This window comes from Hippocampus comes, unplaced genomic scaffold (assembly GCF_001891065.2).
Source record: "Hippocampus comes isolate QL1 unplaced genomic scaffold, H_comes_QL1_v1.1 scaffold123, whole genome shotgun sequence".
NCBI lineage: Eukaryota > Metazoa > Chordata > Actinopteri > Syngnathiformes > Syngnathidae > Hippocampus > Hippocampus comes.
Window position 1 is genome coordinate 821,087 of NW_017804997.1, and position 26,251 is coordinate 847,337.

The window sequence follows — 26,251 nt, forward strand, 5'->3', positions numbered from 1 at the left end:
AACACAACACTCAACTAGGCAGCCACTTGATTCGACACTGATCAAAGAGTAACCCCCGTGATAAGACAGAAGGGAAGGTGCTGGGCGGGGCTGAGAAGATGCACAGCCAATCAGCTAACGGGATAAATCCACTCTGTGCAGTCATTGGTCGACGTACGCCGGAAACCAATCATATGCCTTGAATGATTGCCCGTTGCATATACATTACAGACAGGTAAACGAGTCATTCGGCATTTGTTTCCTGAATACAGTACAGTACTTTGGGGGGAAAAACACGATGTACTGAAGCCGGGATAAATGAAGCGCAATATAGCGAGGGATCACTGTATTTGCTTTCAATGCGTACTAATTCCCTTACGTGGTTTTTGTGCTCTGATAACCTTTTTGACCATGGCTGAGATGATGTCCCTGAGCTTGTCCGTGGTGCCCACAGTACACCAGCCATCGCGCTCATCGCACACTTGCTCCGTACCGCTGTTCTGCTTGATGACTTCCTGGATACTGGCGACAGACAGGAAAATCCAATCAATGAGCGTAGCTGCAATAAGGTTGCAGCTACGTAATGTACAGTAACTGTACACACACGTCAACAACAATTCTGATGATAATGATAATGATAAGAACACAGCAAAGCAGAGAAGTTGCATTGAAGGTGGCGGCTCAATGCTACCCTGAGGTTGTGGGGTGCTGCTAGGCCTGATTTAGTTGTTAATGCTACGGCGGTTAGTGCTTCGGTGTTTCCTGAGCTTAGTCCACGCAGTACCAACACAAATGGACTGTTGGAAAAAGGGCGAGCAATGTTGCACTTCCACTGGTTTTTAATGCAGTGTCCTAGCTTGGCGAAACTACTGGAAGTCAAAGTTGACATTGGTGCCGTCACGTTGAGTAGTGGTCCCCAGCATTTCTTGTGTCACGGACCAGTTGAGACAAGTCCATGCTGTCTGCGGACCAGCAACCATTTTCCCCCCATTGCTTTTAAATTGCCAGTTCTAAAGCACTGGCACTGACAACAAAGATATTGTATAAGTAATTAAACAATTCATTAACAATGATTTTTAAAAATTCATTTAAAACTATTATTCTACTGTAATACAAATGTAATATAAAATAAAACAACACAATGAACTGGAAAGAAATGGACCAATCAGGAATAAGAAATACTCCTTATAAAGTAAACACAATCATTTTTAAGTTACTGTATGATCCTACATACGGCGTTAGCATCATTGGTACTTGCAAATGTGACTGAACAAAAGATGACACGATTGCCGGCTAGTAATTAGCGACTAAATTGCTCATGACAGCCTGTGCAAACTGCTTGCATTTCCATGCTTTCCAATTGATCACTTAAGTGCTACTGATTCAACAGGTTTCTTGCGTTGCCTTGTTTTTGACGACATACCACGCACAACACCTTCCTCATGTATCTGTCAGGGGTCACTCTAAAAACTCAACACCCATTGGTTGAACCTTCCTTGAAAATAATAAGTCAATGGCAACCAGCAATGCCAACCAAAACTACCGCCTGTTTGTGTCACCGCCTGTTTGTGTCACGTCAACATTTTATCAAATGTAGCACATGCAGTCAGCTGTCAACCTGACTTGACATTTAACAATCTAAATTATATATTTGTGCAAAAGAACAGCCAATTCAAATATTTATTTCACCTGGTTATTAGTGATTTTTGCTTTGAGCGTCAAGCTCACAGAGTTGATACATCTGGCTGGTAAATCATCACCTTCACCCTAATGAACAATTGCAATCTGTGTGAGGCTACGTGAGCAATGTTTGTTTAAGCAATAAACATTCTATTTTCTTCAGAAACTTTTCTTTGAATGTATCCATGGTTTAACAACTGGGGCTCAATAAATCTTCGTGCCAGGGGTGGTGGCTGTGACGTGTCATTTGAGTGAGAAAAAATATATATTTTGATGTTATAAAATCACAGTTAAAAAGAAAAAAAAGCAGCGGGTAAATTGGTGAATGCTGAGTATGCAGGAATCCACTGTGTACTAAAATGTAAGGACATAACACAAAAGGTGAGCAAGAGCACAAGGGGAAGAAAATTGTGTTTAACAGACAAAACAAAAGCAGTGACTGCACAGCACCGGAGTCTACCTTGGCACATCCAGGTCACACAGCTGGTAAAACATCTGCCGGTGGAGAGGCAGCATGCCCTCTCTGAATATATAGGATGAATCCTATAGGTGTCAAATGAAGCAGACATTAGTATCAACTTTTTCAATCCACATTTCATGGTGTACATCTTAACCACCAAAATTATAAACGTTTTGTTTTTTAATGGCAGAGTAAATATTATTAACTCGATATTCAAAACCAAACATCCCCTTCAAATCAGGAAATTAGTTCAATCCAAATTGAGCGTCGCACAGTAATGCCATCCAATGATGTCACCTGACCTTTAGCTGATAAGAGATTGGGACTGGATCTCTGCTGGTGCTTGAAGCCTCCTGAGTTCGAAGTTCAGACACACTGGCTGGAGGTGGACCTGGGCACCGGCATGAAAAAGAAAATCAAGAACACGCGCATAAAACGCTCAGTTAAGAACTTGCTGGGAAGATAATTTTGGATAACCCTCAACAAGAGAATGCACACTCGCCTGTCCATTTGATGGATGCTTCTTACCTAACTACAGTATGGTAAAAAAACTATTTAATTGAATCAATGCGTCCACTGACCGGTCTTGTTGATTGCTATTGGTAGGGTGTAGTTCAGGGTACTCCTCTTGGGTTTCACCACCAGATCAGAAATTTTATATGCTTTACATGCAAGAGACAGGGAGACAGACAAGTCAATACCTAGTAATATACAATGTCTGTACAACAAGTCTGTAATGTACGGCATCACTGAAGCATCTCTATCTGCATCTTACTTTAAGACTGTATTGGATATAGCAGTGCCTGAAGATACGAGCTTAATTTGTTCCATGACCATGCTCGTAACTCACTCATATTGAAAATCATCTTTCCCGATTGAAATGAACGGAAATGCTATTAATCCTTTACAGCCGCCCCTTGTATTTTTTAATTAGGAAAAACAGCATTATACATTATTGTACTTTATTAAAAAAACAAAAAACAAAAACAAAAAAAAAACGAGTGATGACTTTCTTCAACAATTTATGTCATGCTGCTCCTTCAGTTGTGCCCACCCAGGAGGCAGTATATTTCTTTACAGTCATGCAAACACAAACAAAGAAGAGCATACTTCCACTACCACTAATGTAAGTGACCATGTTAAATTCTTTAATATTAGTAATTTTTTGTTCAGAATCGGTAACATGCCTTTGAGTATTATTTTTTCTGTCTAAACGTGGTGTTCCATGTTTTGTGTTCTAAAACTGCAACTATTGATGCAAACCATTAGCATGTTTGCGGCATGTTCCATTGTTTGTTAGCATTCGTGCTAGCAGACTTTCCTTGGGCAAAGCTATGTTGTTTTAAAGTACATTGGATGTAATTCTCTGTTTTATTTTTAGTGTGACTGTAAACAGAATGAGGGAAGCCTCTTTTTGATAAATTGCTCAATGGTTACCAAGCTGCTACTGATTGTGAAGCGATATGAATTGATTTCCTAAGTTTGAACCGGCAAGTCAAACCAAAAACAACAACAAAAAAATCAGAAGGACGGCTGTATTCAATATTTTAACATGACACCATTGTAAGACAACGCAGTGCTTCAAAACTTTTTATAGGAAGCCAAAAGCTTTTCCTGAACAGATCAGCATGATTTCCAATTGCAACTCTTTTCTGACCTTTTTTGGTGCTACAGCGCATCCTGTAGTCGAGCATCTGGTAAATTTTGGCCTCGACTGTCTTTCGAGGGTCATAACCAAACTTCACCCACAGAGTTCTCCATGGTCCTGTCACCTGAAAAAAAAAAAAAAAAAAAAATGGTCCGAGGTAATTTACTTGATCACATTCCTAGATAGCACTTAGCACAAAACTTGACATAGACAACAGAGGACACATTCAAAAAACAGTCCACCGCAGTGTCACAATGGCACAAATAAAATTTAATCTACTCGGTTTGTGCTTCTAAATGAAACGAGGGAAGGTATTAGTTTTTGCATCATTTAGGAGTTTTGCACACTTGACGAGGCGATTCAATTTTGATAGCTATTGCATATAAATGCTGAAATGCTGATGCTATAGAGAAATGCTACAGAATGAATTGAAATAATAATATAACGTGACACTTGGAATGGTTTAGTCTGTCAAAGAATGTGGAAGCTAGCGGCATATCCAAAACATCAAAACAAAAATCAACAGAATGTGAATTGTTCCCGAGATGAGTTGAACATATTGAATTTGGAATGGTTTGAATCATATCAATAAAATTAGATTTAGCGGTAAATATGAAAAAGATGTTAATTTTGTCATTTTACTGATGAAAATAGTACCCAAAGTAATTTTTTATGAGGTAAATATTTTGAATTTGGTAAATGGGAATGATGTGGGACATTTGTGTTGAATGTCTGATTGTGAACGAATTCTGGGAAAACTGGTCATTTGAGGGAATGTGAAAAATAAGGTAAGATAAGAAATCCTTTATTAGTCTCACAATGGAGAAATTCCTAATTCACAGCAGCAAAGTTATGATAGTAATAGTATGGTAAAATAGTAAAAGTAATGAAGGAATTTGAATAATTGGGACGGATAAAGAACAGGAAAAACGTGTAAGAAAGCCGGCACACGTTTTTGTCAAATTTGTTCAAGCAATTGAATATTCTTTGACTCATTTACATGTTTGATCTACTGAAAAGTTTTAGAGACCTTTAAAATTCATTGCAATTCAGTGTAAAAAAAAACAAACAAACAAACAAAAAACCCCCATACAAATTACAAGAATACCCCTAAAGTAGCAACATTATAAACACTATAAGAGAATCCGTAAATGCTTTGATTTAGTTTTTTGTTGTTGTTGTTGAAGACTGCATCCATAAGAATATAGAATAAGTAATAGAATTGTGGCTATTGGTGAATATCAAAAGGCTTGAACACAACTTACTGCCATTTGTCTTTTTCCTGACTACCTTAGGTTGATTGTGGGTTAAAAAAAAAAGCATGCACCAATGTTTATTCTGTATCAGGCACACAGTGTCCTTTGAACTCACCATGTAGTATGCCAAGACAGGCAGGAGCATTTTGAGTTTGTCCGGGTGGATATTAAGGTTGGCCTTGACAGCATTCCGTGACCAGATGGGCCGGCTCTCAAACATCTAAAAACAAAATTAGGCTTTGAGATAAGATAAAAGCTGAATTATGGAAAGTTATGCCTGCTTGCCATTATACAATATTGCAAAACCAAGGACACTGATGGTGCACTCGCTTGACTTTCATGAAGTGCGATAGAGCCCACTATATAGATACACACACACACACACACACACACACCCACACACACACACACACACACACACCCACACACACACACACACACACACACCCACACACACACACACACACACACACCCACACACACACACACACACACACACCCACACACACACACACACACACACACAAATCCATCCATCCATTTTCCAATCCGCTTATCCTCACAAATGTGGCCGGCGTGCTGGAGCCTATCCCAGCTGTCTTCGGGCAGTAGGCGGGGTCCACCCTAAACTTATTGGCAACCAATCGCAGTATTATTATGTGTGTGTGAGAGAGAGAGAGAGAGAGAGATCGAGTGTATATGTATTTATCGCTCTCCTGTGTTGGCACTCTATGGTTCACATAGAGCATATTTGACAATAAAGTTAACTTGACTTGATGTGTGTATATGTACATACTTATGTATATGTACCGGAATATATGTGTTTATGTGTGTCTAATGGTAAGCATGCTTCTGTCTGGTGCTAATGCGAGTGGGGTATATTTATGATTTTTTGCTTTCAATTTTTACTTGTTCGTTTGAGATTATCTGTCTACCACAGCATTCCACAATTCCCGGGCCACGGACCGGTACCGGTCCGTACAGAAAGAAGAAGGAACTTACATTACTTCTGTTTGATTTATTTTGAAATCTGAAATATGCTTTATTTTGAAAAAAATACCGGATTCTCTGTTACATCTGACTAAAGTGTATCACTCTTGACACAGTTGACACCTGGAGAAGGCGTTTGACCGTGTCCCTCGGGGAGTTCTGTGGAGGGTGCTTCGTGGGTATGGGGTACCGAACCTCCTGATAGGGGCTTTTCGGTCACTATACCACCGATGTCAGCGTTTGGTTCGCATTGCCGACAGAAAGTCGGAATCGTTTCCAGTGAAGGTAGAACTCAGCCAAAGCTGCCCTTTGTCGCCGATTCTGTTCATAACCTTTATGGACAGAATTTCTAGGCGCAGCCGAAGCGTTGAGGAGGTCTCGTTTTGGTGGCCTCAGTATTGCATCTCTGCTTTTTGCAGATGATGTGGTACTGTTGGCTCCTTCAAGCAGGGCTCTCCAACTCTCACTGGAGCGTTTCGCAGCCGAGTGTGAAGCGGTTGGGATGAAAATCAGCACCTCCAAATCTGAAACAATGGTCCTCAGTCGGAAAAGGGTGGACTGCCCCCTCCGGTTCGGGGAGGAGATCTTGCCCCAAGTGGAGCCTGATGAGGTGGCTTGGGCATCTGATTCGGATGCCTCCTGAATGCCTCCCTGGTGAGGTGTTCCGGGCATGTCCCACCGGGAGGAGACCCCGAGGACGACCCAGTACAAGCTGGAGAGACTATGTGACCCAAAAAAAAAGCCCCCTCGGGATCCCCCGGGGAGAGCTGGAATAAGTAGCTAGGGAGTAGGAAGTCTGGGCTTCCCTGCTAAAGCTGCTGCCCCCGCAACCCGGCCCCGGATAAGCGGTAGAAGATGGATGGATGGATGGATGGATGGACTCTTGACACAGGTCAAGGCGCGCTTCTCAGTCATGTGATAGGTTGCGGCTAAAATGAAACCCAGAAGCTAGCAAAATGAGTAAAAACCAAATGATTTTGGGAAGGGGAAAAGGCCCAGCCAGGATACAGAAGAGAAGCCTAAGCCTTTCAAGAAAAAGAAGACTACATTTAATAGACAGTATAAGGAGCCCTACTTAAAATATGGATTTATCTCAATGGGAGATCCCCACACACCAAGCCCACTCTACATAATATGCGGTGATGGTAGATTGTGTTTTTCATGCACTTTGTATTTGCGTATATCTTATTTTGAAGGCACATTTCAACGTTACCAAGAGCGACCAGAGAGTATTGCGGTCAGATAGGATGTTCCTCATGTTGCATGTCCTCCGTCATGATTCGTGTTTATTATTATGTTTAGAAAATACCACAGTTTTCATGCAGGTCACATCATATTATTTTGTTGTATTTATCCGTCACACCTTAAATGCCGGCCCTTGAAAAAATTGTCTGACGTTGAACCGGCCCGTGGGGCAAAAAAGGTTGGGGACCGCTGGTCAAACTCACAGTATTTGATACTCAACTTCTATGATGTGCTGAAATGAATATTTTAGTTTTGCATTTCTCCCTTGAAGAGTTGAGAGAAAAAATAACCTGTGTAATGTCGTTGAGGCCCTCCTGTGGAATATATACTGTATATTGACATAATTCCTCACAGGACAATGTAAATTGTCAATCAGTAGGCAGATGGTTAACATCATTTAAAAATACCTTAAGTAGTTTTTCCTCGGCCTGCTTGTCATGCTCCCTCGAGCCGATTTTTTTCCAATGAATCTTAGCTGCCTCCAGAGCTTCGGTAGGAACAACAGGATCGGTGTAGGTGACGAAAATGGCATTGTGGGGCCGACGGGGTCTATTCAAACCAATGAAAGATGTCTTGCTCGGGACATCCGCTTGTCTGTACAAAGATAAAAGTAGAAACAGAATCATTTCTGATCCTCTTTTGTGAATGAAGCTTGAATCTCCACAGCAGACAGTAAGCAAAAAGGAAACAATCAAAAGGTGTACATATTTCAAGTATTTAGATGAGCAAAAGATGTGGCGTTGAAGAGTTCTATTTGGCCACACAAGGTACTTACTGTTTTTGAGGAACATCAGCTCGGTAGAAATAATCAACTGGACTGTCGAGACGTGAGAAGATGGCCGGGGGAAGGAAATACGGCATGGGCTGCTTAAAAAACTCTTGCTTCTCTGTTTTCCGAAGGATGATTTTGTCGTACAATGATGTGTGCTTTCCATCTTGACAATGCACAGCAAGGCACTGATAGTCTGCCATCCCTGGAAGAGACAAAGATAGCTTCCTGAATGTCAAGTATAGACACCAGAAAGAATTCTGACTGGCATTGTCCAAGATGGTTTCATGTGATAACATGTTTATTATTGCGGGTGCAGGTTGTAGTGGTGTAGAAGTTTACTGTCAATACTTGGCCCAAAGTGTGTAGTTGGCTAACCTCACGCATAAATTCAACTGCATGAATAAAACATCACAATAGCTTCATGACAAATTTCATTTAAAAGTTAGCAATTTTATCTTTTCATCTCTTCTAGTTTTTAATACAGCTCTTTCCCCTGGTTTTACTCGACAGGAGAAGCAAGTAAAATGATTATTAAAAACTAAATGGGCAAGGATTAACAATCACACCTTGAAATTTGTATGTTGTTCCAATAACTCCCAGTATTTCCATGTTGATCTCAGCAACTTTGGAGTCTCTTTTCCTGACTCTTCTTCGCACACGGAGGAGAAGGTTGCTGGACGAGAAGCGGTTTCCGCACAGAGAATGACAAAAAGGGTCCTGGGGTCGGTAGCGCAGCTCGAGCCGCAGATTCGGTTGAGTGAAGGTCTAATGAAATGGAGGGGGAAAATAATAATAACCAAACCGACGACAGTTGTTTGTCTGAAGATTCTAATTCAACATCAATAATCACGACCAAAGCCATTCAAATAAAGACGTTTTGAAACTTGAATACGGAGACCATCCAAATAAGGGTCTCATCAGACACCGGGGAGTTTTCTTAGATGCTTGAGTTTAGTTGGTGAAAAATGGGAGCAAAACCCGAAGTGGTGCGTTTACATTTCGTTCAGTAAACATGCACCCTATTAGAATGGAAACTTCATTTGTAGCCCATGTACCACCATTTTTATTTGCATCACAAACAACTACTTAAACACGCAGGAGATGTATCTCGCCGTTTCCTTCGTTCTAATTTACTTACGTCAGAAACAGTTTTTTCACCGCCAAGAGTCTCGAGCATCTTGTCCACTCTGGAAACGAGTGCTGGATACTCCACGCATACCAGTTTATTGTCCCGCAACTCGAGTGTCGACGAGTTTCCAGGCACAATATCTCGTTCGTTGGAACCGGAAAACGTCAATTCTTTCAACGTGAAACCCAATTTTAAATCTTTGGGATCCTCCATCGTTAATTATCAATTATATATATAATATGATCTCAATGTCCAGAAAAAGTGTAACGAAGAAACAAAGCGAAACGTGCGGAAATCTCTTCTCCAGTTTCAAGCTCGCTTGCATGTCGGGAGGCAGCAAAACAATTCCGACTAGAAACGATTGTTACAGTATATTGTTCCGTTACCGATGTTATTGTTACGATAAACCACGATAGACATTATTTTAGGTTGGCTTGAGCCACCATTATTTTATTTATACGTATGTATTTATCTGCTGTGTTATTGATCCCTCCAAGATACAATCTTGATGTACAAAACGGTCAAATCCAGAATCTTATCAAAATTACAATATAAATATAACCTCTTTTCGTGTACAAAATCACCCCAGTGTATTATCTATGCAGACACAATTCATTAACATTGAAACCTGACTGTTTTTCTCTTTACATTAAAAGAAAATATCGACCTGAAAGCGGCATCATCGCAATATCGCATCTGGCCACACGATGGCAATGCAAACCTTAAAAAAAATGAAAAATGAAGGACGCGCTACGATATGGACTATAATAGTGTCAGTTATGATGATTTTCATTGTATTGTATTAAACTGTCACTCAGTTATGAATGTTTGTGTTTTTTCACGAATCCGTGACATCCAAAATAATACAAAGACAAAGACGAGATTAAGTTCGAGACAAGTAATTTAATCATCCATGTTGGCTTTGAGGCAGGAAAATAAAGACATTGAATAACCAACAATAAAGAATATAAATAAATCATCTAGATGGGTTTATTTCACTCACTACACTGCTGGCTTTTCTCAAAGACATTGAATGTGCTCTACATTGTTGTCTGAGAGGTACCATCCCCTATTGACAGAAGAACTTCAGAAAAGAGGATTTGTGGTCTGTCCCTCCTGGAATCTGTTAATACACTCACATCCCCCCAGAGAAGAAAGGAAACAGTTGTGTCTATGTTTACCGAGTTATTAAAATGTTCCTCATATATGGGCAATTATTTTAGTGGAACTTAAGAGTTTGCTTTGATTCCAGTCCGACTTCTTTTCATTGCCTGGGGTATTGTAAAGCATAACACTTTGGCAATTCTATGTTCCCTTTTTTGTTACCATCTTGCATGATATTGATAAAGTGAACACTCACGCAAAGGCATCAGTGTCAAACTGAAGCACCGGGATTTTATCATTTTATGTGGCCTGCTCAAGCAAGTCATTCTAATCTATTACACTTGCTTCCTAAAAAGGCTAAATAGTCTTCTATCAAATTTTCTTGCTGTAATGATATGATGAGGCAATTATGCACTTATATGGTGTGGCCCATGAAAAAAATTTTGCTTTTTACATTCATGCCCACATTTTCAACATTCAAAGTTCAGAAATTAACTTAAATATCAATTTTGCATGTTACTCTACAAAGCTCAGCAAAGTGTTTAACATTGGCCTATAAATGACATTGCAATTCAGTGCAAGAGTTGGCGGATTGGTGTAGGATATGTCAAGAGGGTACCAAAGGCACTGACTGACAATCAGTTGCGTGCTGTGGTGACATGTTGACGTGATGAGCTACTCTTTTAGTTTAGTTTCGAAGGAAATGTTTGACACTCCTACGTATTTTGGTGCTATCTCTCTCAAAGCCTTGTCCGCTCCTCCCTGCCTCTTGGCTGGCCCGGTCCAACCGTTAAAGTGTGTGCAGGCCATGATAGCATTATCAGACACACTTTGCTGCCTGGAATTCACTGGAAGAGCCTGTGGCACTCAGATTTCATGTTTCTTTTTTTTCTTTTTTTGCTTACACTTGCTTCTCATGCGGCACACTCCCCTATGACTTGTCGAAGCTTTTGCACGGCCAGCCTCTGAACTTGCAGCTGGCTGTTTGACAGTTGGGAAGATAAAATGTGGTAAATCTGCCCATATTTGGTGTGTGATGTGTACGTGTGTAAGGTCACGCTGCAAAATTTGGATCGCTTAAGCGATGTTTCCCAACCTGTATTGAGCCAAGGCACCCATGTCACAAACATTAGAATCGTATGGCAACCCGTCGGACAAAAATGTCTCAAAAAAAAGTACGCACTAAAACAGAGACCAAGGGTGATTTTGACTCAGTCCACTCACATATCAATTTAGATTGAAATGCAACATTAAGACAATTATTTTTCATTGTTTATTGTTGAATACGTGTTGTTCAGAATGTCTGAAAATAGGCAAAAAAAATGTTGATCATTATAAAAGCAAATGAATATAAATGTCTTATTTTGATGAAACACAATGTTAATACATCTGTTTTCAAAGAGGACTAAAGAAATCTGAGATTATTTACTGTTTTGAGGCTGAAATTATTCTCTCTAAACGATTAATTGATTCTCAGAAATAATTAGGGATTAACTTAATAATTAATTGATTAATCGAATAATCACCGTCCCACTAGTATATGCGCGTACACACACACATATATATACATATATATATATAAACCCATGATGTAATACACTATACAGCGACGGTCATGTTGCATGTCTTCTGTATGGTGACTAAACAGGAAGTTTGGATCTTCCCCTGCCGTCACTCACTGCAGCAGTGTCCTTCAGCCATGTCATTGTTGCACTTATCTGTGGACATGCTGGGCCACAACACAGTGAGACTGGCAATCAAACAGTATCACATCTGCACACGACTGCGACTACAGCAGACACGATCATACGGCAACTTCCTTTGTCTAGTCATATGGAGGAAATCTGCTGACAGTTTGTCTTCTATTTGTATGGACGAACACTGATGAATCCAAACAAATTCCTAAATTCCTGACCACAAAAGTGTAAAAGCGACATCCAATTTGTTTCCGCTGGCGATATCGAGCAACATTGCATATTTGTTATGACCCCATCTTTGTTGAGTTAAGCTTTTCCTCGGATTTCCCGCTCTGCGTTCCATGAATTTGACATCCCTCGGGCACATGCTTGCACAAACCAGGTACCGCTCATTTGCATGGAGAACATTTGCAAGACAAATTTGCATCTAAGATCCATCTCCTGGGCTGTTGTGGGTGTCTTGTGTTTCTGAAGGAGATCGGAGGCACAACGCTCAGGTTGGATGAAGGTGTCACTATTATAAAATGCCATAGACTCAAAATCTTTGCATCTCTTGTCATTGCAATAATCCTTACCTTTTCAGATTTTACTTTCTTAACCCTTTCAGGGAATCAGAAATAATTAGCGATTAACTTAATAATTAATTAGGTCTTGATTAATCGAATAATCACCACTCCACTAGTATATGCGCGTACACACGTGTGTGTGTGTGTGTGTGTGTGTGTGTGTGCGTGTGTGTGTGCGTGTGTGTGTGCGTGTGTGTGTGTGTGTGTGCGTGTGTGTGTGTGAGTATCACATCTGCACACGACTGCGACTACAGCAGACACGATCATACGGCAACTTCCTTTGTCTAGTCATATGGAGGAAATCTGCTGACAGTTTGTCTTCTATTTGTATGGACGAACACTGATGAATCCAAACAAATTCCTAAATTCCTGACCACAAAAGTGTAAAAGTGACATCCAATTTGTTTCCGCTGGCGATATCGAGCAACATTGCATATTTGTTATGACCCCATCTTTGTTGAGTTAAGCTTTTCCTCGGATTTCCCGCTCTGCGTTCCATGAATTTGACATCCCTCGGGCACATGCTTGCACAAACCAGGTACCGCTCATTTGCATGGAGAACATTTGCAAGACAAATTTGCATCTAAGATCCATCTCCTGGGCTGTTGTGGGTGTCTTGTGTTTCTGAAGGAGATCGGAGGCACAACGCTCAGGTTGGATGAAGGTGTCACTATTATAAAATGCCATAGACTCAAAATCTTTGCATCTCTTGTCATTGCAATAATCCTTACCTTTTCAGATTTTACTTTCTTAACCCTTTCAGGGACAGCGGTTACGACAGTGGACATCTTATCAGGTTATCAGGATACAGGTTATCATTATTTGTGCATGAAAGGGTTACATTTATAAACCAGCATCCCAAAAAGGATGAACCTTTTGCCCTTATCTGCAGCGTCGCAAGTGAACCTTTTCATGGCACACAGCTGCACAGTTAGAAAGCAAATCAATCACAATATATTTGCAACTTTTGCAACACCTGGAGCAACATGCAAATGTGAAGGGGTGTAACATCTATATGAACAGAGTTTTAAATGCAGCAAGTATCTCTGCTTTATTCAGCAGAAAAAAAAAATCAAATATATTTTTATACATAACGTTTTTATCCCAGCAGTGGAAAGTGAATGTTCCTGGTGAGTGCCGCATATTTTTGGCCTTTTTTCTCCCGTTTTTCCTGAGGCTACACACGACCCCTCCCCTATTCACAACCTGTGTCCTGTTTGCACGTCCCTCCCACAATGATCCTCCTCCTCCTCCTCCTCCTCTCTTTTCTGTTGGTTACATGTGTTGGCTTTTGATTAGCTCAGTCCCACTCCGACCAGGATGTCCCCGCAGTGACTGTTGCACAGACACAGGGGGCCTTGTTTCCTCTGTGATATCCACAAAATTTGCATAAAGACCTCAGATTTGTTTGCCAGACAGTAAGCCTCCACATCTGCTCCGTTGCCCACACCGACACTGATTTCTGCAAAAGAAAATCATACACACCTTGCACGACTTTGCAGAAAACTGCTTTTGTTTCACTACCATGGTTTATTCTTCGGCTGGGCCTTAAACCACGCTGAATCCATTTTAGACGAGATTCATGACGCTGACTGTTATCATAATGTGGCAGCAGCAATGCCGAATTGCTTATTCCCATCTGACCCCGTCACTAATTGCGCGTACCCAGCGCAACTTCGAATTAGAGTCAAAATTTAATGCATTTAAAAATACACGCACGAAAATTACTGTAGCCGGTGGTTGGTGGCAAAGCTTCCAACCATGCCTCATCCTGTTTCTTCGAGTAAACAAACCCTGGTGATGATCAGATTTGCCCGAAGCATCTTAAAAGTGTTAACTGGTTTGGTGTTTGAGGAAGGTGGTGAGTTTTCCTTCGAGACTGTTTGTAAAAGTAAATCCAATGTGCTGGCTGGGTGTGGCGACAGTTGACTGAGCAATCAATCCCTTTTTCACAGCCCATGAGATGATCCCTGTATCCCAGTCACCTCAGTGCACTTTTCAGACAAAGCAACAACAGTGGACGTGTGCAGGTGTGGGTGGCCAAACTTTAATAAAGGCTCACCTGATGGTTTGTGCAATTCTGATTTATATCTGTGATTACAGTTCGAGTTGTCAGTATAAGAGAAGGAAGGAATGGAACTTTTTTTAATTTGGCTATTTTTATGTCATTTGAATGCAAGATTGCATCTTTTTCAAAAAAAGAAAATCTCTTCACAAAGATTATGAGTTATTGTTTTCACCACATTTATTATTCTTTTCCAGTGTTTTGCATTGCAATATTTTGCTGCAGATCACAATTGTGAACAACCTCATAGGATGCAGTGCAAAACTTCAAAACAGATTGCTCAATAGAAACAATTTCTGAGACCGCCCAAACAAAAAAGAACACCTTGCATGTTGTGCATTTTGATGAAATGTCCAGTCAGGACGGCAAAAATACATCGAGAATTCATTTTACTGGTTGGGCGGGCGTGACCTTTTCCAGGCCTAATGAGTGAGCTCCAACGCTTTGAAGCAAACCAGAATGAGCTGGAAGAGACGTGTTGACAGAGTTTATCACATCATTTTACTAGACCAACAGTCGACATGTATTTTACCCTGGAGGGAACAGGACAGAACAACCACAGCCTCAGCCCATTCTTTATTTTCATAGATTCACAATTCTCATGTTACATGAATTTAAACACGCCAGCAAAGAGCTCACATGCAGTTATAATCCTGGGTCCGAAAAGATACCAAGACATCCCCCCAAAATGTATACAACATTTGAAAGCAGAAAACTTCTCATATATGAACTCGATACAGAAGTAATTACAATACATTTCATTGTTTTTGTTGAACATTTGCTTCCAACAACGAGAAACGTAGGGAGTCCAATGTAGTTTTATTTTGACTGGCACATCATTTAAAAAAAAAAAAAAAAAAAAAAACGCCTCCGTTGGCGGCACAGGAACTCGTAATCGCTCATGTCACTTGTTGAAATCAAGTTTCAGGGCAGATTTTATGACCAGAGTCTGTGAGGCATTATTTGGACTTGAAATTTGTGCTCGTTTTGAGGTTGTTTGGTTAGCCTCGGAGGGACGTGAGTGTTGTGGCCTCCATGGGAAAAAAATACATTTGGCAAAGTGTGTCAGTTTGCGAAATTGAAATTTCTGAGTTCGTGAGTTCCCAATAATAGCAGATGTGCTTCAGACGTTGCAATATTATGCTCAGATGTATCTGATGTGAAAGGCAATGTGAGATAAGGTCAGCATCTCTTTAATGTGCCTTTGGTTTCATCATCAGCCAAACATTTGCACACATACCAGTACAATGATTAGCCTCTCGCTCTTTCTCTCTTTTTTCCCCCCATTGGATGTACTGTTTATGATTTTGGCATATCCCATACACTGCTCTACTAACTGCAATGTTAGCATTTTTTAACTTGATTTATTGTCAATAAGAAGTTATTTGATTTAAAAAAAAACATATAAATAAATCATTTCATCATGTATATTCTATTTTCATGAGTGCATTGAACATTTTGTAGGTGACCTGAAATTGCCATTGTCATCACGGGATAACTGCCCCTTAAAAAATTTAATAATAATAATAATGAATGATGTTTTCAGTGACATTATGACGAGCATTTTGTCTTCATCCAATGGAGGCTGAAGCAGTGGATGGTCGCAAAATAAATACATACCCTTATATTCCGTTATCTTCATCATAGGTGAAAGCGCTATAATCACCAAAGATGTATTGTATTGTATTGTATATTATGTGTGGTTGGATGATAAGCTTAATGTCCACTTAGGTATTGTGATTAAAAAAAAAAAAATACTGTCAGGTGTGGGACCTTGAGCAATCTGCATTTCTAACAGGCATCGACTTAACGCAACGAATATGAAGTTCGTGGGGAATCACAATTTTTCTAGGGTGAAATAGGGAAGTTGTAAAGGCACCCTATTTACTCAATAAATACATTTTAAGTCTACCTCAGGTTTCATCAACTAGAGGGTCCAGCCCTAAATAGGTGGCTCATAATGAAGCCTGCTGCTATTATTTATTTTGAATTCTTTTTAAACACTACAAAAAAACAACAAAAACTAAGTCATTAAGTTCAGTTACATTGTAAATGGGTACCAAACTGCAACATATTGTACGCTTGAGATCCTGGGTGGGGGTGGAGGGGGTGGGGTTGCTGAGCAGCCGTCAAGGTCAGAGGTTAGACGTGCCCCTGGACATATACAGCACGTATAGAAGGTGGCTGCGGACACGTCATTTAATGCTGTGCTGGCTCTCGTGGTGCCTGCGAAGGTCCACCTTGCGCTGGAAGCCTTTGGAGCAAATGCCGCAGCCGAATGGTTTGAAGCCTGTGTGTTTCCTACTGTGGGTGATCAGGTTGGAGCTCTGGCTGAACGCTTTGCCACACACTTGGCATTTGTGGGGTTTCTCACCTGAGAACACAGGCAAATGATGAAAAAAAATAACCAAAACACACATGCACCATAAAATCTTGGATTATTTTCTAATTATTTGTTTAAAGGAGCAGGTGTATGCTTTATACAAATCACTCTGCTTCTGGAAAATCAGGTTTTGTCATTACACCTGAGGTGGGAGCCACCATTAGGATAATGTTTGCATTTGTATCTAATTCTTGAACCACAACTATTGCAATGGCAGCTGCTTGAAAGGGGTGAGATTTTGCTCATCTGTCTTTTTTTTTGTTCGACTTCATCAGTCATGATAACACTCTTGGAAACACTACTTTTACAATCAGACAATTACATTAGCCACACGCTTCATTTTCTAACCTTGTCGGCCAAGTCATACCTGTGTGAATATATGTATGCTTCTTCATGTCAGACTTCTGATGAAACCTCTTCCCACAGAACTGGCACGGGTACGGCCTCGTGTCAGAGTGGATGAGGAGGTGCGTGGACAGAGTGGAGGAGCGCTTGAAGGACTTCCCGCACATCTTGCACTCAAAACTTTTCTCCTGTGCGAAGGCAGACACACAAAATGTGGAAGTCGTTTTTTATGGCCTCCTCAAGCTCCTCCCACGCCGCCTTTTTGCTTCAGCAACCACTGAGGCTGTGTTCCGCTAGGCCAGCCGGTACCTGTCAAATGCCTCCGGAGTCCCACACACCACAATACGACTCTTCAGATTGACAGCGTCCCTTATCGCCGGTGTCTACCAGAGTTTCCCAGATTGCCACCACGACAGGCACCAACTACCTTACGGCCACAGCTCCAATCGGCCACCTCAACAAAGGAGGTACAAAACATGGTCCACTCGCACTCAAGGTCCCTTGCCTCGGGATGTGGGCAAAGTTCTGCCAGAGGTGGGAGTTTAAACGCTTTCTGACAAGGGGATTCTACCAGGCACTCCCAGCAAACCTTCACAATACTTTTGTGTCTGCCAGGTCAGACCGGTATTTTCCCCCACCAGCAGGTGCTGATCATTTGACAGCTCCACCCCTCTCTTCACCGGAAGATCTAAAATGGCTGCAAATCCGATGACATGCCTACAAAGATGATCATTAAACTGCAACCAAGGGTGTCCTGGTGCCAAGTGTATGTATTGATATCCTTAGGTTTAAAAATGGTGCTCATTATGGATAATCACGCCATTCCAGGTCTCACTGTCATTGCCCACGTGATCATTGAAGTCCCCCAGTAGAGTGATGGAGTCCCCAGGGGGAGCGCTCTCCAGCACATCCTCCAAGAACTCCAACAAGGGTGCGTACTCTGAACTGCTATTTGGTTCATAGGCACAAACAACATTCAGGACCCATCGCTCCACTCGAAGGTGGAGGAAGGCTACCCTCTCGTCCACCGAGGGGAACCCTAATGTACAGGCACCAAGCCGGGGGGCGGTAGGTATGCCCACACCTGTGTGGCGGCTCTCACTTGGGGCAACTCCAGAATGAAGAGTGTCCAACCCCTCTCAAGAGGACTGGTACCGGAGCCTAAGCTGGGCATGGAGGCAAGCCCGACTATATCGAGTCGGAACTTCTCAGCCTCACACACAAACTCAGACTCCTTCTCTGTCAGAGTGCTTACATTCCATGTCCCTAGTTTCTGTAGACGGGTCTCGGACCCCCAAGGTCACAGGGCACCTGACCCCTTTTCTCCCTCCCACAGGTGGTGAGCCCATGGGAAGGGGGACCCATGTTGCCTTTTCGGACTGAGCCCGGCCGGGGTGCAGGCCTGGCCACCAGGCGCCCATCAGCAAGCCTCACCTCAGGGGAGGGGGCTGTGGTGACCCGTGTCCGGGAAAGGGAGAATGTGTTCCAAATTTGTCAATCATCATAAGCGATCTCTGAGCCATGTTTTGTCTGGTCCCTCGCCCAGTACCTGTTTGCCATGGGTGACCCTGCCAGGGGCCTAAATCCCCAGACAACTTAGCTCCTAGGATCATTAGGACACACAAACCCCTCTACTATGGTAAGATGATGGCTCATGGAGGGGATGAACGAGATGGGGTTTATTTATTTCTTTATTTGTTTCTTGATTTGTTTTTGTATTTATTCATTTAAATTATGAAAACTAAACAGAAATACAACTGAAATTAGTCCAGCCACTGAGTAAATGTGATCATGTTGGAAAGCTTGATAGTTCTAATTAGAAGTGATATGGCGTTTCAATTGTCTCCACTGTGAATGGTTGCGACCAAACCTGTTGTTTTGGGGATTTTTTTTCCAATCCAAGCCCGGATACATTTTGAAAAGTTCAATATCAGTGTTTCAACTGCTGATACAAAGATGCCAGTACAGAACATACAGTACAAAACTGCCAAATGTGGCCCTATTAGCATGTAATGCCAATTACTTCTCAGTATGTCAAGTACAAAAGAGTGATCTGACACATGATAAAATACAATCTGCATTCTATCATTTTCAACATTTTTGATCTTATCATCAGTCTTTCAGCGATTATACCTGGGAGTGGACGTTCATGTGTTGCTCAAGACTGACTGCGTGGCCAAAGGTTTTCCTGCAGATGCTACAGCCAAAAGGTCTCGTTCCACTGTGGGACCTCCTGACATGAACCTCCAGGCCATGAGGCGTTGAGAACACCTGGAGCACAGTTGATATATGTCAACGGACTTGGCGGACAACTTTAAGATGGTGCGCGCGCACACGCACGCACACACATACACACGCACGCACGCACGCACGTAAGTTGTCAAATAATGAACTCAAACTTACTGATGCACCCTGTTTTCATTTCCAAATGTTGAAATAGGATTTACCAAGCGTTAATAACGTCATTTCACTTAAATATATTTATTCTTTAATCCAAGGGCCAAATCTCCTAAATTGGATGGGTTTCACACTTAACCTACCTTATCACAGGTGATACAGTGGTAGGTGTTGGAGCTTGGCGAGTAGTGTGTACTACAGTCCAGAGGCTGCGGGTGCTGTGGGCTGCGGCTGATGTGCGTGTTGTACAAACTGGCGGCATGCTGCAGCACCGAGGGGCTGAAACCCAACTGATAACGAGAGGGAACCTGCTCCCAGGAATATGTCGGCTTATAGTAGGAAGGGAATTCTCCCATCTGTGGATCTGAGGAGCAAATAAAAGAAATGTACATACAAGGTGTGATGGAAAGGCTCCAGGATTGTTGTCAAAAGATATAGTTCATATACAATTTTCCCCGAATGCCCCAAGAGTCCAATGCACTTTCTCAGCCTTCTCTAACATGCCTTCATTCATTTCTGGAAGGATTCTTCCAGGATCCTGCGCAACTCAATTGTCATGGAAATCTTGATGCGGTCAAGGTCCTCCAAACAGGTCCCTTGACTGCCCTTTAGCTTGGTCAAGGGAGGTAAAAAACCCGAAAAAAATTCACACTGAGCCAGGTTGGTTGAGTGGGGAGATTGCGCTCCACCGCGGCCATGTTCTTCTTCGATGCTCAGAGCGTTGTGAGAAGGTGTTTTGCCATGGGGAAGTGTGAGCTACGAGTTGTTGTAACACAACACGCTCCTCTTCTCATGCGTTGAACGAAGCAAATGCCACACAATTTTTGTAGATGTGCAGGTTGATCGCAAGGCCCACACTGAGGAGGAAAACTTGTAGTTTGGGAGTGAAATATCTTAAATTACACGAGTCCTGCAACTTTACTGCCACACTTTGTCGTTTAACATCTGTAAATTTTAGTCATGCCTGCACGAAAATGCGGTGCTCACCTGTTTGGTAGTAGGGCTTTGTGTGTGCCTCAGGGGAGCTGGTGGGCTCTGCCAGCATGGGTAAAGGACTCTGAAATTCTTCCTCCTCTTGTTCTAATAATTTTTTGTCTGTTTGGGAATGCAGGCTCTCCGACTGAGGCCTACCTGGAGAGTCTGTGCTCTGAAGTGAGACACCTTTAAATCCAAAACAATGCAGTTTGATTAACTATGATTATTCAATAAAAACCTGGAGCTATTAAATTCAACCAAATTTGTAATTTCATCACCTATTCCAAATTGAGATAATTTTGTCAAAAATGAGGGTGAACTGGACTGTGGTGAATATTGATGACAGGACTAAAAATAGCTAACTTTTGGCAATATTTCTTTTTCTATAACAAATGTTTCAAACTTACCTGTCTCATCTTCATGCAATCTATGCACATTAAATGACGTGCTCCGTTTGTTTTTCACCAGGAATGATCGTGGCATGTTGACTCTATAAGCACAAATAGCACGTTGATTTGCGCTAAAAGGAAGTCTTAAGTAAATAATTATTTCGATTTCCGTTAAACACTGCTCATGTTTTGTCAAAACGAAAATGTTTTGTCAAGGTTTTAATTGGAAACAATGTTATTAAAAATAGCACGCAAATCAATGAAAACGCTATTTGTTTGAATTGATCATATACATTACATCTTAAAATGTCACATTTTACACCATAAAATAAGGCGAAAAATAAATGTGTGTAAACTTTTCCGTTCTAGCAACAACTCACCTCAACAAGATCCAGTCAAAAAAATATTTTTTTTCGTCGTTCAGCCCTTATAATGTGTCGCGCAAAAAGTAGAAGAAAATCCTTTCCTTCAAGTCCCAAAAGCAAACCAGAGTAAAAGCATCGCACTTAATTGTTGCTCTTTCTTTTTCTCCCCTCTCTGATTTCCAATCAGATAATTTCGTCGGGGAATCTGACTGTGGTTTCAACCAATGGCAGAGCCAACCTAGAAAAGGCAATTTGCGTAGAAGACGCACGGGGCCTCCTGCTTGTACAGTTACACTGAACACACAGCTGGAGGGGGGAATAGAAAAAGGAAACTGCTGAAGTTATACAAACTTGGCAAAATTTAATACAGAGGCCGATGAGTCACTGCTCGCAAAACTTTAGGTACATGTTTTTTAAATCATATATATTGCTTATTTCGACTGCATTTCTGTATATACAGCCACGGGTACATACGAACGATGTATTGTCATCCGAAACACTTTTGTTGTGATTTCAATTTTTGATTGACAACTGTACCACACGCTACTATTAGGAAAGTCTTGTGCGTGATATTTAAATGGCATCAAGGTCACATGAGACCGAGCACCTCCAAAGATACACAAACCAAACCAGTCTGGGAGAATGTGTTGACTTTTAAATTCTCCATTTACTGGTTTATTCAATCGTCATATGTAAGGCGCTTCAGTCTATTTTGCCGGACGCAAGGAATAATTTACATGTGGCATACCCCGTCACAAAAATAGATAAAGGGAATTCGTAGTGATAGCTACTACCTCGTCCCAGCATTTACAAATTAATTTACTTATTTTGAAATTTTGAAAACCTGCAGGGATTCGCGATAACCCGAATAATTGAGTGTGAGCATCAACCGGGAGAAGTATAAGGGCGACATCTTGTGGACAAATTTCATACTCTGCCTTGTACTCAATTTGTAGCACTGCCTTGTACTCAATTTGCAGCACTAAACGAGAGTGCACTTTGAAAAACAACCTCAGCCGAAACGGTACTGTACCTCAATAAAAATCCAACATGAAACATAATTAAAATAAATAACACACACACACACACACACACACACACACACACACACACACACACACGCGCGCGCGCGCGCGCACATACATTTAAAAAATTACATTTTGCATTGGAGATGCAAATAAACATTTTTTTAATTTTCTTTTGTTTTATTTTTGCGCAGATTCCGAATATAAAAAAATGTGCACAAAACAAAAATAAAAAAAAAAACACACACACACACACACACACACACACACACACACACACACACACACACACACGCGCGCGCGCGCGCGCGCACATACATTTAAAAAATTACATTTTGCATTGGAGATGCAAATAAACATTTTTTTAATTTTCTTTTGTTTTATTTTTGCGCAGATTCCGAATATAAAAAAATGTGTTGACCGGTGTAACTTGAAAATTACACTGAAGTAGTCCAAACTAACTCTCTCAAGTAAAGAGTATCATATCTATTCTTCGTTACTTCGCACCACTACATATAACTTTTTATTTTTCAAAATTTGCACATCCATATTGTAGAGGGTTTATTGGATTTAAATTTGTTCGTACCACTCATTGATCACCAAACGGTGTGATCGGTGAAGTGTCTGCGCGTGCGCTGTCAACATGTGGGTCACGCGAAACCGGATCACTCACACTTCAGACATCCGCCAAATGAGCCGATGGGACAAACAGTCGCTTCCTGACAAGGGAGTGAATGATTTTATTCAGCGTGGATAAAAATTAATTTCAACTAGAATTTGCCATTGCCACGTGTTTGATTCTTAGTGATTAATAGTAAATGAGTTGACTTGGTTTCGTTGAGAGTATTTCGGGGCGCTAGTTTGTGGGATTAATTTCCATGCAGTCTTTCAGCGGAAGCCGATCGTGGAGGGATGGGCTGTGAGGTGTTCAAGATGGCGGCGCCCTGTGGAGTGAAGCTACTCTAACAGGTAAACAGCTGCGATTATTTGAATTCCCGATTCTAAAAATAATCTCAACGTGTTTGTGTTGCTTTATGAACTGCTGATTGTGTGGCTCGCCCTCCAACGATTTACTATGACTGACAGGCAAAATTAAATCCCGAGCGACTCTGGGTCGCTGCTGCCAGCTAACGTTAGCTCTTGGCGGTAGGACTGACTTGTTTTTGTAAAGAACCGCGGTAATGGTTTATCACCACAGGTTGATCCTTAACATTTCGTGCCACTTTCCCGACGTGTGGTGTTGGGTTTGAGGCTGTTCCCACGTTGCGGAGCGACGGTGGCTCCACATTTGTATAATCGGATGATGGAAAGCAAACCCTGGCCATTGTTCTCTGCAAGTTGTTTACGCCAAGCAGCAGCAGGCAGTGGTCAGTGCACACACGCGCTTGTCACATATGCAAAACACATTGCAGCCTAGCCTTATGTATCACCATTAAGATCGTCTATAATATATATATATATATATACATACACACACACAGTCTATTGCTTGCGTCATTGCTGTGATATTTGAGCTCTTCTCCAAATTAGCGTGACAGGTGTTAGCCATTTTATTTTATTTTTTTATGAGAGATGAAACGTAATGAGGATTCACATTAGTATTATGGTGATCACATATCCTGGAAATCAGTAATATCACACAATATTTTGAAAAATAAATGTAAATGTTTTATTTTGCATGCAAGACCAAAAACAATTAACTAGGGGGTTTTGTACATCATACACAGCAACAAGTCAAATTTGTTTTCATGCATTTCAGATTTATTTTGATCAGTATTGTAATCATTAATATTAATATAATTAGTGCTGTCAAGCGATTAAAAAATTGTGAGATTAATTATGATCTGTAATTAATTGATCTAATTAATCAATATTTTCACCTCATCTAAAAAGTGCTGAGAAAACCCCTATTTTCATTTTTAATTCATTACATTATTGAGGCAATGTAAAGACAAAAAAGTGGCATTATAAAGTCTCTCATTGTTTGTAAACAGACTTGAACAGATGCAGTCCAAGCCATTTACTTGCTGCTGTAGTTGAGACTAGTCCCAAGTCCAACCTGCAACTTTTAGTTTTGACCACCAGAGTGAATATCACCGTTTTGTTCGTTTTTGTAAATCTCCAAATAATTACAAAATAAAAATAAAAATAGAACATTGAGCCCATAAAAAGTGCTTCGGTTAACATATCAAAAACAGTAAGAATTTTTTTCTGAGCAGTACAAGAACTCAACACTGAACTTGCTTCGGATAAAAAAAAAAAGAGACTCTTAAATCACAGTGCTGTAACTTAGCACTTCAGAAATAACACTGTTCTTCATGAGAAAATAAAGCGCTGAAATAAACATCAACCACCTCTGGTAGTCTACTGAGGACACAGCAACTCTGCTGACTTCATACCTCGTATGCGGGGTGTTCTTCTCGAGTTGAGTTTGGATTTAGCTCGCTATATTGCAACGCTTTCGGTGCTAACATTAGCTGTGGATTTATTCACACCTGGGTGCTTTGCATTAATGTGGGAGGCTAAACTTGAGTTGCTTTGGTGGTCAGCAAACTCCTTCTTACAAATTAGGCACACCACTCTACTTTTAGCAATAGTGCCGTCAGGGCGTATTTGAAAAGTAAATTGTCCATTCATTGTGCCGAGAATTTTCACATGCTCCTCCATTTTCACCTCTCCTCACCGCTGCTTTCTTAGCCCGCCCAACTCCAATAGGAGCCAATCAGCTTATGCTAAACAAGCCCAAACATAATGACAGCCAATCAATGTCCGCTTCAGGCTGTGACTGACAGTTGTTTCCCCATCCTCAACTACTCTAAACACAGGAAGCCAACACATGAAAAGTGATATTAGAAAAAGGCAACCAACCGACAGAAACAATAAAGTTAGAGATGAAAATTTAGATCAACGCGATTAAAAAACATAATGCGCTAAATATGATGAATGCGATAAATTGACACCTCCAATATTAATCACAATTATTCATGACAGTTTTTGGTGCAAAATGAAACTTTGAAATAAATTGCTTCTCATTTTGGAAAAAAACGGAATAATGACAAATAAAATTTACTCGGGGTGAAACGTTTCCTCGAGTAATTTGAGTACCTTGGTTAAAAAAAAAAATATTGAGGATGTTTTTCCACCTCAGGTACCGTATTTTCACAACCATTCGGCGCACCGTATTGTTGGGCGCAGTCTCACTAACGGGTGCTATTTTGGTATTTTACACATAGACAAAACGCACTGTATTATTGGGCGCAGTTTTACAGTGGTAAAACATACGCCAGCTTAAACATACGGCATGCGTGCACGCACGCTAAAAACACGTTAGCTTGAAGCATACGGTAGCATGCTAAGACATACGGATACACGCTAAAAACACGTTTTTAAAAAGGCAACGGAAGCAAAACTGAGTTCAGTTGCATTTTATTTAGCCAGCTTACAATGTACTCACGTTTTTTGATTGATCAAAAAACGGGAGTACATTGTAAGCTGGCGAAATAAAATGCAACCGAACTCAGTTTTGCTTCCGTTGCCTTTTTAAAAACATGTTTTTAGCGTGAATCCGTATGTCTTAGCATGCTACCGTATGCTTCAAGCTAACGTGTTTTTAGCGTGCGTGCACGCATGCCGTATGTTTAAGCTGGCGTATGTTTTACCACTGTAAAACTGCGCCCAATAATACAGTGCGTTTTGTCTATGTGTAAAATACCAAAATAGCACCCGTTAGTGAGACTGCGCCCAACAATACGGTGCGCCGAATGGTTGTGAAAATACGGTA

The 26,251-nt window shown here is 41.1% G+C and overlaps 3 protein-coding genes across 4 annotated transcripts in view; 1 reads left to right on the plus strand and 2 right to left on the minus strand.

The window, feature by feature from the left end:
• The window catches only part of gtf3c5 (general transcription factor IIIC, polypeptide 5), an 11,805-nt gene extending 2,295 nt beyond the window's left edge, over window positions 1-9,510 (minus strand). Inside the window, exons 1-10 of the mRNA XM_019894839.1 lie at window positions 9,169-9,510; window positions 8,597-8,795; window positions 8,034-8,232; window positions 7,666-7,852; window positions 5,139-5,243; window positions 3,777-3,891; window positions 2,701-2,781; window positions 2,422-2,510; window positions 2,120-2,202; window positions 359-501 (exon numbers count right to left, since the gene is read on the minus strand). Of these exons, the coding sequence (XP_019750398.1) occupies window positions 359-501; window positions 2,120-2,202; window positions 2,422-2,510; window positions 2,701-2,781; window positions 3,777-3,891; window positions 5,139-5,243; window positions 7,666-7,852; window positions 8,034-8,232; window positions 8,597-8,795; window positions 9,169-9,372 (1,405 nt within the window). The 5' untranslated portion in view covers window positions 9,373-9,510. The remainder of the gene's footprint in view (window positions 1-358; window positions 502-2,119; window positions 2,203-2,421; window positions 2,511-2,700; window positions 2,782-3,776; window positions 3,892-5,138; window positions 5,244-7,665; window positions 7,853-8,033; window positions 8,233-8,596; window positions 8,796-9,168) is intronic.
• Window positions 9,511-15,154: 5,644 nt separating this feature from the next.
• gfi1b (growth factor independent 1B transcription repressor) lies at window positions 15,155-21,860 on the minus strand. Its single transcript, XM_019894743.1, has 7 exons — window positions 21,461-21,860; window positions 21,099-21,181; window positions 20,704-20,877; window positions 19,860-20,080; window positions 19,453-19,590; window positions 17,342-17,507; window positions 15,155-16,965 (listed from the first exon to the last, which is right to left on the minus strand). The coding sequence occupies exons 2-7, from the start codon at window positions 21,172-21,174 to the stop codon at window positions 16,787-16,789; spliced, it is 954 nt and encodes a 317-aa protein (XP_019750302.1). The 5' UTR covers window positions 21,175-21,181; window positions 21,461-21,860; the 3' UTR covers window positions 15,155-16,786.
• Window positions 21,861-23,152: 1,292 nt separating this feature from the next.
• The window catches only part of tsc1b (TSC complex subunit 1b), a 26,545-nt gene continuing 23,446 nt past the window's right edge, over window positions 23,153-26,251 (plus strand). For both annotated transcript variants that reach the window (XM_019894510.1, XM_019894523.1), the window contains exon 1: window positions 23,153-23,439. The gene's annotated coding sequence lies outside the window, so the exon portion shown is untranslated. The remainder of the gene's footprint in view (window positions 23,440-26,251) is intronic.

What these genes read in the sequence shown, in the direction of transcription:
- gfi1b (XM_019894743.1), bottom strand. Translation starts at nt 21,174, where the DNA reads ATGCCACGATCATTCCTGGTGAAAAACAAACGGAGCACGTCATTTAAT. An exon ending in ATTGCATGAAGATGAGACAG is followed by an intron (nt 20,878 to 21,098) that starts GTAAGTTTGAAA and finishes TTGGATTTAAAG; the next exon opens with GTGTCTCACTTCAGAGCACA. An exon ending in AAAGCCCTACTACCAAACAG is followed by an intron (nt 20,081 to 20,703) that starts GTGAGCACCGCA and finishes TTTGCTCCTCAG; the next exon opens with ATCCACAGATGGGAGAATTC.